Raw genomic sequence first — 14593 nt, 5'->3', positions numbered from 1 at the left:
GCAGGCTCATTACCCTTCCAGGGTTCAGTTTCTCCCTCAGAAAAATTGGGCCATAATGATTCCTGAGGCTCCTGGCCAGGTGGAATGGATAGGAAGGGCCTTGTCTATGTGGATATAGATAGTTATTAACTGTCTTCCGGTAGTGGTGGGGACAGCCATTCCAGGGGCCTGAGAAGGAAGGAGTGTGTGTGTGTGTGTGTGTGTGTGTGTGTGTTGATCTAAGAGGGGTCACCTCAAGAAAAAGTTTACAGTTCCCACAGGGCTAGGTAGGGATGTCAGGAGGGAGGAGGGAGAGGGGGTGGGGCCTGGCCATCCTGGAGCCTGGGCGCTGATGGGGCCATTGCCTGGGACTGGGGCCCAGTCACCTGAGCTGCCGCTTGCCAGGGCCGACAGCAGGTGCTAAGCTGGATAAAGAGGCCTTAGTGCTGGCTTCCCGGCCAGACCAGAACTGCACTCCTGTCCCCCGGGCACTATCAGCCAGTGGATCTGGTTTCTTCTCTGAAGGAACCCAATTCCTCTGTGGTGTTTATCTAAAAGCTTTGCTGCCTGGAGAACAGCTTTTCTCCTCCCTCCTGCTTGTCTGAACAAAGAAGCTAGCCTCTGAATTCGCCAGCCCCAAGCAGGCTGTAGGGTCAAGGATTACAGGTGGCTGAGCTGAGGTAGGCTCTGGCAGGCCTGGGGAGGGCGGGGTTCTTGCCTACCTGTTGGCTCCCCCCCCCACCATGGGGTAAGTGCAAGAGGGAGTCAGGAGCCTAGGCTACGACCCCCATGAGAAGCATGGCCTATCAGAGTGAATCCAGAGCAGATTCCTTACCGTGCCTCCACTCCCAGCACAGAGGAGGAAACATGGATAAACAAAGCAAAGGTGAGGAAGAGGAAGAGGAGGGGACATGGCTGAGGCCACCGTAGCCTGGCAGTGCCGGGATGGAGCCCACCTCCTTCCCCGGTAGCCACAGCATGGCCTGGTACCCTGGGCACTATATGATGTGGTGTGGCCGTTCTCTCTTGGGTAGACGGGATTTGTCTGCCAGAGAGAGACACAGACCAGAGCTGACGGATGAAGGGTCATGGATGCCTCTTCTGCTAGCAGCCAGTGGCTGTAAGCTGTGCGCCTGCGAGGGAGAGGCAGTCACATACCGTCTCGCGGGCCAACATGTGAGACAGGGTTGTTGGGTGATCAGCATGGTGCCACCTCTGAGAGGACATTAGGACAGGTCGTTCCAGCTGTCAGCCTCAGTTGCTACAGCACTGAGTGGGAAGGGATCAGATCAGTGATGTCAGCGTTATGGGCCATCCGCTTTGTTCCAGAACAGTCCACGCCACTCAGGCCTGGGGCAGGCAGCGGGCCTCTTTGACCTGACCTCCCTCTGGCTGGTACCCTATCTGCTCTGCGGGTCAGTGCTGTGGTGACCGGCTCCACTCCTGTTGCACGCAGTGACCCCAAGGGTCTTGGAGAAGCAGAAGCCAGGGCTTGAGCAAGATCATCCAATGGTAACGAGCAGTGCTGCGGACAGAAAGCAGTCGGGGGAGGACCAAGCTCCTAATGGAAAGGCCACGAGCCAGGCTGCCTTCCTAGGCCCCGAGTCAGGAAGGGAAGGGAAGGGGCTTGACTGTGTTGAGCTGAGGGGTGGAGAAGGTACACCGAGGCAATGACTAGGAGCCTTGGTGGTTCAAGCTGTGGGGATACCAGAGTCTGGGGTGCTGGGTATGGAACGGAGACTGAAGGAGTGGCAGAGACTTCAGTCTGTTCTGTCTGCAGATGGCTGAGCTCACCTCAGGGGACCCCAAAGTCAGCTGATGTTGAGTTCCTCCCTCCTCTCTCCCGATCCCCCCACCCCCGCCACAGACGGCAGCAATGGTGATGAGGCTGTACTGGGCACTCTCGCCAGGCACAGTAAAGGGCGCAGAGGTCTGTGGTCAGCCGCGCAGGTTAAGCATGGTGTTCAGTGGGTAGGGTGCTTGCCCTGGGTCTGCCTCCCAGCACTGGGTAAACCAGGCCCGGGGGTTCCACAGCTTGTGTGTGTAACCCCACTGCTCCGGAGTAGAAGCAGGAGGATCAGAAGTTCAAGGTCATCCTCAACCACTTAGAGAGTCCCAGCTAGCCTGAGTTACATGAGGCCTGGCCTCAAAACAAGCAAAAAGTCGCTGGTGCCTAACTAGGGCTACAGGCACAATCTGCCAGGCAAGTAGAGGCTACTGCTAAATCAGGAGGGGGTGCTCTGTAAGGGTTCCCCCCAACTCCGCATCTCACCTGTGCAATGGGAGGCAGTGAGTGGATAAGCCGTGCCCCTCTCATGAGCTAGGAAATAAGGCAGAAAGTTGTGATAAGAGTTAACACTATTGAGCACCACTGTATGCAGGGAGCAAATGATTAACAAACAATGCCTGGTTAATTGTTCCAACACCTCCGCTGGCCACATTTGATTGTGCACCCATTTCACAGACAGAGACATTCAGACATAGAGCAGCTGTGTGGAAGGTCAGGACAGGTCTGCAGCCACAGGTGCTGGGGCTGGGGGCTGCAGCAAGATGGCTGGCCTTGGAGCATGGACGTGGAGCTCGAGGAGAATGGGTCAGAGAGTTGTGACTAAGGAGCGGGGGTCCGGGGCGAGGCAGGGCTGTTCTCTTATGCAAGGTTGGGATCCCCTGTGGCCAGACTAGCTTCCAAGCAGGCCCCGGGGATGAGCGAGATCACAGAGCTCAGAAAAGAAGCCCTTCAGGAAGGCCGCTCTCCGCCCACCCACAGCTGCCTCGGTACCACTCCCAAAGCCTTTGTTCACAGGGCACAGCATGTGGAAGCAGGAAGCTCGGAGATGGACTGGCCTCCCCTGCCCCTGGCTGAGGGTGTGGAGCAGCAAGGCTGAGGGAGTCTCACCCGACAGGGAAGGGAAGCAGAGCTTTTTATAACTGGGGATAATTAATTGGCTGTTGTTTGCGAGTCATTACTTTAATACTGCCAATTAAGGACTCAGTGACACAGTACTGCTCTGCTTGTCCCTGGCCCTCCCACCTCTGGCAACCTCCCCTCCCCCAAGTCCCTGGGTCCCCTGAAGGCAGGAATGTCAAAACCAACTTCCATACTGAGAGGGATTTAGGTCAGAGGCCTGGAGGAACTTCCCAGCTAGACACCAACAAGCAGAGTATGATAATCAGCTGTCTTGCACGTCTGTCCGTGCTACACTTGCTTCTTAAAAGCTTGTTGGGACCTTAATTGATCCCTTGTAGCTTGTAAATGGGGCTCCAAAAGGAGCGATTGGTTCACACTAAGGGGCCATTGGCTCCGTGTGCACTCCCCTCCCCCAATCACACCCCAGCCTGTATCTTCTTCCCTTCCAGCTCCAGTGTGTGAGGCATTTATGTATGTATTCAATCAACAAACCTATTCTAGTACCGGCTCATAAATCACAGCTGTGTCTGGCCTGGTTCTCTCCTCCCTTGAAAGAGAGCCCAGGCTGGTAAGGGTCAGGGGACAGTTATGAATAGGCACCACGGGAAATCAAAGCCGGGTCCAGGGAATGCTGGGAGTGGGTGGTAAGTGTATGGGACAGGGTGCCTGTTGCTCCTGACTTGTATTTGGGAGCTGAAGATCATTGCACCTCATCTAGGGAAGAGAAAATAGGTCACCCGGGAGGCCTGGGCCTGCAGCTGTACTGGGCAGCCCAGGCCTTAGCCTTGGGCCAAAGTCCCCAGGTGTTAAATTGCAGAGTACCCCTCCCAACAGACCTTGAGACAAAAGGCAGAAGAGTTTGGGAAGGGGCTGTGCGTGCACACATGTGTGCTCGTGCACACATGCACAGGTGCAAAGGTATGGGTCAGAGGAGGGATGTCATAGACACCTAGAAGGTCCAGTCACAGGCTGACCTGGGCAGAGCCTTGGAAAGAGTGTCTCCCCCACCTCCTCCATCCCCCCCAAGCCCCCCACCCTCTGCCATAGTCTGGGAAGCTGGAGGCCACTCTCGAGATGGCAGACTGTGCTGTAAGGTCATGAGAGACAGGCTTTGGGAATGGACAGACAGGTCAGTGTCCTCAGCCCCAGGGGCCTCCCTCCTGGGGTGGATGGCAGCTTCTCTCACCATGAGTGTCTACTGCCTCTCTCCTTCCGCACAAGTCATGCCGACCATGCCAAGCTGCTGGGCACCTCGTCCTCTCACCAAGGAGGTGTGGCTCCCACTGGCCAACCCCACCCCCTCCCTTCACTTAAGTCAGATCTTTCCACCAAACCAAGGCGTTGCTCTCTGTCCCCCGTCCTGTACCTCTCATAACCACAACCCTTTGGCCCCGTGCTAGCCATGTGGATCAGGGTTGGCAAGGTGTGCTAAGAGGACTGCAGGGCGGACAGTGGCTTGGATGGTGGACAGTGACTGAGGAAGTTGCCTTGGGGATGAGCCTGGCATCTTGCTGACTGCTGTTGGGGTGGAGCCTCTAAACCCTTGAGTGTTGGGCTGTAGAGAAGGCATATGCACCTATGAGATAAAGGGCCTGCTGTGTTCCGGGCTGCCTCTGGGGGTTCCGGCTGTGGTTGGCGGGGAAGTGTGCTGACTCAACCCTCGGGTCTTCCCAGGCCACCCTTGAAGCTGAGATTGGCTTGTTCTACAGGTGGACAAGAAGGGGACTTTCCCAGTTTCCTGTCCTGGCAGCCTGTGGTTTGAGGCTTGGATGGGTTTCTGTTTGGTGATGAAGCCCCTTCAAGCAGATTCCAGGATGTGGTTAGATCCAGCTACGCGCAAACGGCCAGTCCTGGCCAGGTATCTGCATCTCTGACTCTGCCCTTCCTTCTGATACTGCCCAGGCCCTCAGGCAAGCCCCAGGGCCCTCAGCCTCAGCTTGCTTGCCAGTTATATGTGGAGTTAGGTGGCAGGTACCCTGTGCCTCCTGTCCATGTAAGAAGAGACCCTGCTCTAACCCTTCCTTCACACGTCCCATGACGGCATTCGCCTTTCGGTGGCCGCAGGGACAGACCCTGGAGGATTAGGAATGGTCCTCTGGGCCTCATCCTTTGCTTCTACAGTGCAGTGGAGTGAGGAAGAGACCAGGAGAGGACCTGGATCCTTCATCTCCTCTGGGCCTGAGTAGGTAGAGGCTGGACCATCCCTTAGGGAGGGTGTGTGAAGTATTCCAGCATGGGCCTGAGGGGTGCTCAGTGGGTCATTCCCAGAGTCACCCAGCTCTCCTGTGCCTGAGGGGTGCTAGGAGAAAAGAGGAGTTGCAAGCTGGGCCCGATCCCTTCCTCCCGCCTAATGAGCTGCTCTGAGGGCGCCCTGGCAGAAGCAAGGACAGACAGAGGCCTAATTGCCCAGCCTTCTGTAGCCTGGAGAAATAAATCCAGCCGCTTAGGCTGCCAGGAACTGGCTGGCAGTGGGGTTCTAATAATCCCCTCCCAACCTGGCCTAATGCGGCCATCTATCCTAGCCCTGCCCGGCTGCCCCTCCCCCAAATCTCCTGGGCCAGAGCCAGCCTAAGCCTGCCAGGGCATGCCGGTCTCTGCCTCCCAGGAACTCCTGCCCTCTTCCCAGCCCACACTCCCTCCATCCCTCATTTGGAGTTGAGCATGGGACAGGAGTGTCACTGGATGCTGAGATGCACATAGCTCCGGGACCCCCAAGCAGCAGCAGAGCTGAAGCACAGGAGGCATTGGCGGCAGCTAAGCAGAAGGAAAGTCTGCTCAAGGCCGAGTCACACACACCAGAATAGATTCCAGATAGTCTGAAATGTGCTTTCCCTATTCTTAAATGTTTCTTCTATTCAGAAAGCATGGAGAAAATTGTTGAGAAAGCCAGGAAGTTTGGAAAGATGTAAATGGAAAGACGCTGGAGGCTTTGTGCTCTAGCGGGCTCTGGAGACCCTCTTGGGTACCACCGTCCACGGTGGGCAGGCGGGCCTCAGAGCTGAAGGTGAGGCTGTGCAGCCTCTGGAACCACGACTTAAGTGTAGTGTCTGTGCTCAGCTGCTTCCTAAAGCACAGAGGCGGCTCTGAAGCAAGTTAAAGGGGGTAGACCTGACTCTGTGAAAATTTAAATTGGGGGTCTGGGGTGTAACTCCGTAGGTAGACTGCTTGCCTGGCATGTGCCAGCCTTGGTGAATTTGATGTTCACACTTCTAACACCATGTAATTCCAGCACGTGGGAGGTAGAGTCAGGAGGATCGGGAGTTCAGAATCATCCTTAGCTTAAAAAAAAACAAGAGGAGGTGGATGAGATACCCAACAGGTACAGGCACTTGTCATCCAAGCCTGGCAACCTTGAGTCCAAGTCTGCAAGCGACAGTGGAAGGACAGAGCCGACTGCCAGAATTATCCTCTGCCTTCCAAGTATGCACCACGGCAACTGCGCATGTGTGTGCGTGCGTGCGTGCGTGCGTGCGTGCATGTTGGTTTTATGAGATGGGATTTCTCTGTATAACCTTGGCTATCCTAGAATTCAGAGAGCCTCCTGCTTCTGCCTCTGCCTCCCGAGTGCTGGGATTAACGGCGTGCATCACCTCTGACCAGGAATATTTTTTTTTTTAATTTAAAAAATGGCCGTTAAGAGGAAATGCCATTTCCCTGAGCTGACCTGACCTGACCGCTCCATGTCTGCACCCTCTGCTCCTTCCTGCCAAGGTGGAGGCTCCCCAGTCCTCCTCCTCCAGGAAGCCCTCTGTGTCCTTCTCCCGTAGCAGATAGTAAAGCCCTGTCCTCTGCTTTTAGGGAGTTCTTGCTCTCTTGCCTGCCCAGGACCCGAGTGTCCCATCTGCTGTCGCCTGGTCACTGCTGCAGACTGCTGGGTCTCCACAGGGAAGGGCTCAGCAGAGGAGTGACAGGAAGAGAGCTGTGGCGAGGGTGGGGCTTGGGGTGGGGTGTGAGGTAGGAAGTTTTGCAGAGCGGGTGTCCATGTGTCCCAACCCCGCGTGCCTCATTATCTGTGTTCTACAGTCCCTTGCCGGTGACCTGGCCCCACGGCCCTGCTTCTGGGCCACCCTTTACTTGGTTCTCAGTATCTCCATTTCTTTAGTGAATGGGGGGAGATGGTGAGATCCAAAGTTCTTTTCACCTGCTTCTTCTGTGGCCAGACAAGGATAATTCCACATTCCAGCCCTTGCTTTCTTGAGACAGTCGAGGACCACAGAGGACCCAGGCCTGGTGGCCAGTTCTGGCTGACCAGTGGTGTTTGTTCTTTGTGACGTAGGCCTGCCACTTTCCCTGTCTGAGCCTCAGCAACTGAGGCAGTCCCATGCGGAACTGTGGGAGAAGGAGGTAGAGAGCTATATTCCCCAGTGCTCTGAAACAAATGTCCTTCCAGGCCTCTGTCTCCCAGTGTGAAGGTTGAGCCTGTGTGTGAGGCAGGGGCAGGCCAGGCTCTTGTCATGGTCAGCCTCCAGCCCTTCCGCCTGCTCCTGGGGCCCACAGTCCAAAGCCTGCCGAGCCGGGCCTCATCTCTTTGTCTGGCCGCCTGTGGGTGCCCACCATGGGCCAGGTGGCAGCGATGGGCTTGCTGTCCTCAGCAGCCAGAGGGAGGCTCGGTGTAGAGCTCGGGAGGGTGAAGACTTCATCGCTGTCTTCACGTAATTAAAGGGCTGTCAGACGCGCATGGTAATTATAGGAACCATGGTGGATCTGGCGACTTACAGCTTACATGTGTAATGGCTGGGGCCTGGCAGCTTTCCTGTGAGCTGGTGATGATGTCATCTCTCTGAAAAGGGAGGAAGCTGAGGGTTGGGGTGCTGAATGCCTGGCCCGCAGCCACCCAGCCGGTGGGTAGAAGGGCTGGAATTAGAGCCCAGCTGTGATCTCTCTCTCTCTCTCTCTCTCTCTCTCTCTCCCTCTCTCCATTTGACCCAAGTAATATTTGACCCCTTTGGCTAGACTGGTTGCATGGTTCCCATCTAAGTGGAGGTTTACGTTCCCCTGGAGGGAGGGAGGCAGGAGAGACAGGGCCTGAGGGAACAGCTCCCGTGCCTGGCAGGTGCCACACTGCAGGAGAGCCCTGCTTGCCCTGTTACACACCACATCCGCCCTCATTTTAAGAGCAGGAAGCCAGCATGCAAAGAGGTTGGGTGTCTCCAAGGCCATCCCAGGATTCAATCCCAGAGTGTCTGAGTGTCTGAGCCCAACTGCTGCTCAGGCTGAGGGTCTAAGACAAAGGGTGAGCTTTGGGGGTTCTCCCTGGGGCTGCCTGAGCTGACCTCCTACCCTGCCCTGGTCTGGGGGGCAGTACACAGGAAGCAGGAGCGGAGCGAGACAACTTAGGCTTTAGTGCCTATGAGTCTGAGTCTTCAATGTTGCCCGTGTGGGGCCGGCAGCTCCTGTCAAGCACTATAAGAGATCATAGAGTTCAGAAGCCAGGCAGGCTCCTTTCTGCCTGGCTGCTCCCCCACCCGGTGCCCATGCTTGCTGTGTCCAGTTGGGCTTGGGGACTATGAGAGCTCAGCTGCTAATGAGCTCTTTCTGTGAGCATGGTCTCGGTGCGAGAGTGCTCTGGTGTGGGTGTGGGAGGTGGGAGGTGGGAGGGACAGGACACAGGCAAGAGGGTGCTCATCAGCTAGAGGTAGGGAGGAGGGACCATGACCTTTGGTGAAATTAGCTCCCTGTGGACCTGACTGCCAAAGGGTCTCAGCTCTTGGAAGGCCAGGGCAAGATTGGGAGGAGATGAGGCAGGGCTGTGGGGCTGGAGCCCTAGGGATCCTCTGTCAGTTATCCGCCATCAGCCTCCATCCCATGGAGCAGGGATGCGAGATACCACCTGACCAAGGCCAGGGCTCTCTCCCAACCCAGATGCCTCCTTCCCCAGCGCCCCCATGAGGCAGACTCCAGCACAGGCCTCAAGCTACCTGCCACTGTGTGATCATTAGAACTACCACTCAATAAAGGGGCCACCCCTTCTGACCCCATCTGCCGGGGCTCAGAAGGAAACATGGTCTCTTTCCTTCAGTGCGCCCCTCCCCTGGGCCTGGGGCTAGTCTGCTACCCTCAGAGTAGTCTACTAGTCTGAGCCCAGCCGCCTCCAGTCTCGGTCTGGGATCCATCCTTTCCTTGCTCCTCATACCATATCAGAGTGCCACCTTGTGTCCTGGCAGCATGCAGGTAGGCCCTGGAGACCCAGGTCACACAGCACTCCCAAAGAAATACACGACCTAGTCAGCGAGCCTTCCTTTATCTTACACCTACTGTGGGCCGCTAGAAGCAGCTTAGCTGACTCAACGGCACCTTTCCAAGGTAAGGCTTAGCGTGCCCATCCTATAGGTGAGGACTCCAGGCTCTGTGGGCAGAACCTCCCAGGCTAACCTGCAGAGCTGGAGATCAGACACCCTTCCTAGCTCTGTGCTGCATGCAGTCGGAGGGCAGGTTGCTGGGTGCCAAGAGCCAGCACAGTCTGTTCAGAGGTGAGAGGCTGTTGGATGCTCTGGGGACACCTTAGCCAGAGGTTTGGCCTGGAGGTACGGCCTGCAGAAAGGGAAGGGTGAACAGACCCTCAGCCGGGGTTGCCATACAGAGCCCCAGAGGGGTAGGACAGGTTTAGGGGGCATCTCAGAACTCCTGGGCTCCCCTACTTGGTGACCTCTGACCGCCGCTTGCCCATGTCGAACCCTTGACTGCTATCTGCCAGATGACTGTCTTGATAATCTACTCTGCATGGTAACCATCTCGATGGCAGGGCTCCATAGCTCACCCAGAGGTGGTGCAGTGGTCCTTCCCCTCCTGAGTCATCCCATGCTGCAGCACATTCCTATTGATGTGGAGAGACAGGGCCAGGGCCTCAGGGTCCACTGCCGTGGCCTCCGAGGTGGCGAGGCAGCAAGCCCTCTGCGCATCTCAGAGCCTAGCCAGACCCACGCGCTAGTGGGCAGAGCATGCCCAGGCATTTCTCCTTGGTAATTCTCCCCGACAAAGCCCATTCGTGCCTCTGGGAACCTCTCTGTCAGTGGAAGGTCACTGCCTTCCTGCTCCTCGCCTTCCTTCCCCGGCCTCTCTCTTCCAATCCCTGGTTTTCAGCTTTTTTCCTCTGATTGTTCTTGGTACAGCCATGTGCCTCTCTCCGTTCCCAGCCATTGGCTGCCCGTGGCCGAATGACCTCCAGCTTCTAAAGGGCCTTAATCACTAGGCTCCCCAGCCCTAGCTTCTGAAAATGAGGCTCCTACTTCCTGGTTTCCGACAAGAGCCTGCGAGCCCTCACACGTGCGTGCCTTCCCTGCCTTAGCACCCCGGAAGGATATGGCCAAGTGACCCGAGGACCCTGCCCCAGCCTGGGCCACCTGTATGCAACCCTGGCCTCCTAGCCTCTAAACAGTGATGTTCTAGGGCTGTGTTGTACCTGTTGCAGATCCCCTGCCTTCTCCACATCCAGACTGTTTCCTAGGACGGGCCACAGTAGGATCAGGCTCCCCCCCACCAGAGCCTCCTCTGCCCCGGTGGCCCAGCTGTGGGCATGCGCTGGAGGCCGTGGAGCTGAGGCCAGCGGGAGTTGTGTTAGACAACGTGATGAGGAGGTGGGGGTGGGTGCACTGTACTGAGTGGGAGCCAGGTGTTAATGCTGATCTGAGACCTGCCAGGGAGACTGCAAGAAACAAGTCCTCCGCGATCAATTAGGTAAAACCCTCAGAAGGGCTGGACCTGGGCCTGGTGGGGGATGGGGAGTGCAGGCTCTCCTGTAGCCGTGTGGGCCAGGATGTGGGGAGGAGGGCTGAGGACCACTCACTCTGCTGCCTTACTATGTCAGCCATCTGGACAGAGGCCGGAGAGCCAGTCCCCACAGGAAGACAAGTGTCCTGCCTTGGTCCTGGCCAGGGCTCTCTCTTCCCTAGTCTAAGGCTATGCTAGCCCATGCCCATGTTGGCCAGACACAGGCAGACTTCTCTGAGACACTATCCCATCCCTGAACCTTCAGTGGATCAGGCTATCCCACCCCTGAATCTTCAGTAGACCAGGCTATCCCACTCCAGAAGCTGCAGTGGACTAGGCTATCCCACCCCGGAATCTGCAGCAGGTCTGAGCTTTTGAGAACTGTCACTGTCACATCCTTGTTTAGAGGCAGAGCAGAGTTAGGCCAAGCAGCCTGACTCTGCACATGACTGTGAGTGGTGGCAACTACTCACTCAAACATGGGTCACCACCTTGGGTGACTCACCCTGGCAGGAGGGTGTCAGTGTGCACCGAGCCGTGGTTTTTCTAGGTTGAGAACCTCTTATGCACGGTGGCGAGGGGCCGGTCATTTCAACCCTGTGCTGTGAATGCTTTAATTGCATGTTATTCACACACACACACAGAGCACAGAGAGGTTAAGTGAACCGCCCAGGGATGCCCAGCCTGCCAGTGGTAGATGGAGATGTGAGATTCCCATGCAGTCTGGAATGATCTGGGAGGCTGGGGAATGTTTCTTCTCCCCGACCCCCTCTTTCCTCATCACACTCACAGATCCCACATGATCGAGGGCCACAGAGTCGATGGGAAGACAAGCATTGGTGCTGAGGATCACAATCGGTCTGAGGGAGTGGAACTGAGTCCAGGAATGCTTCCCAGAGGGGGTGGCATGCGGCCCGACCCCATAGGAAACTGGACCGTGGGTAACCACCAAGCCTGCGGTCCTTCCCAGTTGAAGAGAGGAAGCTGGGTCAGGGGTCACACAGAAGGGAGGACTGAGCAGTGAGGACCCAGGAAGAGGTTAATTGGAATTCTTTATCCTTCCGCCAGGCTGGCCATCCTGGGTTGAGGGACTCAGCACTCCAGGGCTGGCTAATTTGAATCCTCTCTTCGCATCTGCAGATCATCCCTGTCGACCTCAGCAGCTCCTCTCCGGGCCTAGCAAGATGATCTGCCCCGGTTCGCACTGCTGAGGTCGACAGAGAGACGGAAGCTGGGGTAAACCTGGGGCTTAGCCAGCGGCGGATGCATTCGCAGACTTCTGGGTCCATTCTCCCAGAAGCCGCGTGGCGTGGCATGTCTGGGTTCACCCACTTCAGCAGGAGCCAAAAAAAGTGTGATCCTCCGCAGCTCAGCTCCAAAGCCCCAGCACCGCAGGGCGAAGGCGGTGGTGACACCTCTTCCAGTCAGGGAACTCACTGGTCCTCGCCTACTGACCAGTCTTGTGGCTCTGGGGGACTGGCTGGTCTTAGGGACTCCAGTGTTTCTGTCGGTAGCCTGGGGTAGAAGTGGTAAGCTGTGCCTGCTGTGTGGGCCTATGAGGATAGAGGGCATGAGAGCAAAGGGTTGGGGGTGTTCCTCGGTTGACAGTGCCTGCCTGGCATGCACAAAGCCCTGGGTTCGATACTCAGCCTTGCCTTACAGCCTACTTGGCTGACAGGAGAGTCGGCAAAGTGATAGGGAGCACACACTGCTCTTGCAGAGGACCTGAGATTGATTCCTAGCATCCATACCGGGCATCTCAAAGATACTTATAACAACTTCAGCTTCAGATGGATCCAGTGCCTCTGGCTTCCACAGCTGCATGTGCACGCATGCACGCACGCGCAGTCATAAAATAAACCTTAAAAGCAACCGGGCCTAGGGGTACATGCCTATAATCCCAGCGCGGAGAAGTGGAGGTCAGGGGAACCAGAAGTTCAAGGCCATTTTCAGGTACATCAGGAGTTCAAGACTGGCCTGGGCTGCAGGCAACTGAGAGGATTTTAGGGAGCAGCTCCAGCCAAGGGGCTAAGACACAGTGGGCAGCCCTCCAGATGCAGCGGAGAGACCTCAGGCTGCAGCTCCCTCCTAGACCCCCAGCCCTGCTCCTGGCTGTCCACTCTCTTGTAACCTGACTCTCTGACACTGGACAGGTTTGGTCCTCTGAACCTCAGCTTCTGGCAGTTGAGGCTTCGGGAAGGGAGGGCAGGAAGTCCCCTGCCCTAGGAGAGCAGCCCGATGTGACACCGCCCTGTGCTCTGCTCTTGCAGTGGGAACGCCTGTGGTTCCTGCTCCTGGTCTGCACCTTCAGCCTCACGCTCACCTGGCTCTACTTCTGGTGGGGAGTCCACAACGACTACGATGAGTTCAACTGGTGAGTCCAGGGGGCAGCCCCGGGGCTCAGGGTGGAGCCTCCTACCCAGCTAGGCCCTGAGCGGTCTACCCTGTGGCCTTGAGCAAGGCCCATACTGGGAGGCTTGCTCCTGTCTACCTGCCTCCAGTGAAAGTCCTGTCACAGTCTGGCAAGACAGGGAGAGCTCTGTGGCCCTGAGATTTCAGGAAGGCTTTCTAGAGGAGGAGACATGGAAACCAGTCTGAACTGGATCTCAGATCCCCTGAAGTTTATAAGGAGACACAGTAATCCTCTGTAGGTCCAGGCTGTGAAGAGCAGGAGCAGAAGGCAGGGCAGCTTCAGCCTGAGGTGGAAGGCCACTAGCACCCTTTGTAGACAAGAGCTCCAAGGCTCAGAAAGACCAAGGCCTGGGCAGAAGAGGTGGCCCCTAGCCTAGGCTTCCTGGCTCATTGTGACTGGCCTGGCACAGCAAGCAGCTGTCGCTGTCTAATTCAGCTGCGCCTCCTTTAGGGGTACTTCAGGTCTAAGGGCAGGGCCCTCCCTCACATCCTCCATAGTCAGCTTTTGTTGACCAGAGAAAGGCCTGTACAGGGAGGAAGACCCTGTGTGCTCTGGAGAGGTCCTCCACTGACTCTCCAGAGTTTGGAAACTATCCGGTGTTGGGGGTCGGTGCTAGGGAGCAAGCCTCTGGAATGCTCTGGATTTCTGGAGGTAGGAAATTCCAGCCTCATCAGGTCCTTAATGGGACAAGATGGGGGTAGGGAGGGCAGGACACAGAGCTGCTTCCTGGGAGGCTAAGACTCCAGCAGGGGGAGCCTCTGACTCACAGCATATGGTGGACTGTGTTCAAGGATTCTGCTATGATCCTGGGGCTCTATTAAAGGGACATGGAGTCTGCTGTCCACCTACCTGCACGTTACATACTTTCCCATTGCCGTGACAAAATACTGGATGTGAGCAACTTCAGAAAGGAAGGGCTTATTTTGGGTCCCATCATGGAGACAGCTCGAGGCAGCTGCTTACATGTGTGGTGGAGATGAACGCTGGGGCTCATCTTGCCTCCTCTTTTGTAGTCAGTCTGGGACCTCAGTCCATGGGATAGAGCCACCGACATTCAGGGTGGGTCTCCCCACCCCATTTAACACGATCCAGAAGCTCCCTCATGGGCTTACCTCCTCGGTGATTTTAGATTCTGTCAGGTTGACAGTATGAACTGCTCCACTCTGCGTAGCACCACATTGGACTACTGTCATTCATGAACACGATAAAAGTCACACTGCTGCCCCCATCTGCCCTGTAGCCCAGCAAGATGAGCCAGGCCCACGCGAGTGCCGGAGCTGGGCCCTGGTCTCTATTACATATCACAGGTCAGTCATGCATCGTTGTGTCTAAAGCACAGGTAGTATTATGGATGCGTGAGAACATTGCTTGCTGGCCCCCAACGGCAACTCCTAGACAGCTGCAAATACCCTGTGACATATGGACAAACTGGGGTTCAAGGAGAGACACTCGCCCATGGTCATACAGCCAAGTCAGTGTCAGGAACATGTCAAGGGCAGTCTGGGGAAATAAGGGCTCAGAGGGCGTAAAAGGACCTTCGTGAGATCACACGGCAAGTTAATGATGGATCAGTGGTGGAGACAGAC

The 14593-nt window shown here is 56.4% G+C and overlaps 1 protein-coding gene across 5 annotated transcripts in view; it reads left to right on the top strand.

Annotated features, from left to right (window-relative positions):
* Gdpd5 (glycerophosphodiester phosphodiesterase domain containing 5) overlaps nucleotides 1-14593 on the top strand; it is a 78528-nt gene that overhangs the window by 43175 nt on the left and 20760 nt on the right. For all 5 annotated transcript variants that reach the window (XM_052157780.1, XM_052157778.1, XM_052157777.1 and 2 more), the window contains one exon: nucleotides 12865-12968. In XM_052157780.1, the coding sequence (XP_052013740.1) occupies nucleotides 12865-12968 (104 nt within the window). The remainder of the gene's footprint in view (nucleotides 1-12864; nucleotides 12969-14593) is intronic.

The sequence above is a fragment of the Apodemus sylvaticus genome, chromosome 1 (assembly GCF_947179515.1).
Source record: "Apodemus sylvaticus chromosome 1, mApoSyl1.1, whole genome shotgun sequence".
Lineage (NCBI taxonomy): Eukaryota > Metazoa > Chordata > Mammalia > Rodentia > Muridae > Apodemus > Apodemus sylvaticus.
Note: the sequence above shows the minus strand (reverse complement) of the source record. Positions and strands in the feature narration are given on the sequence as shown.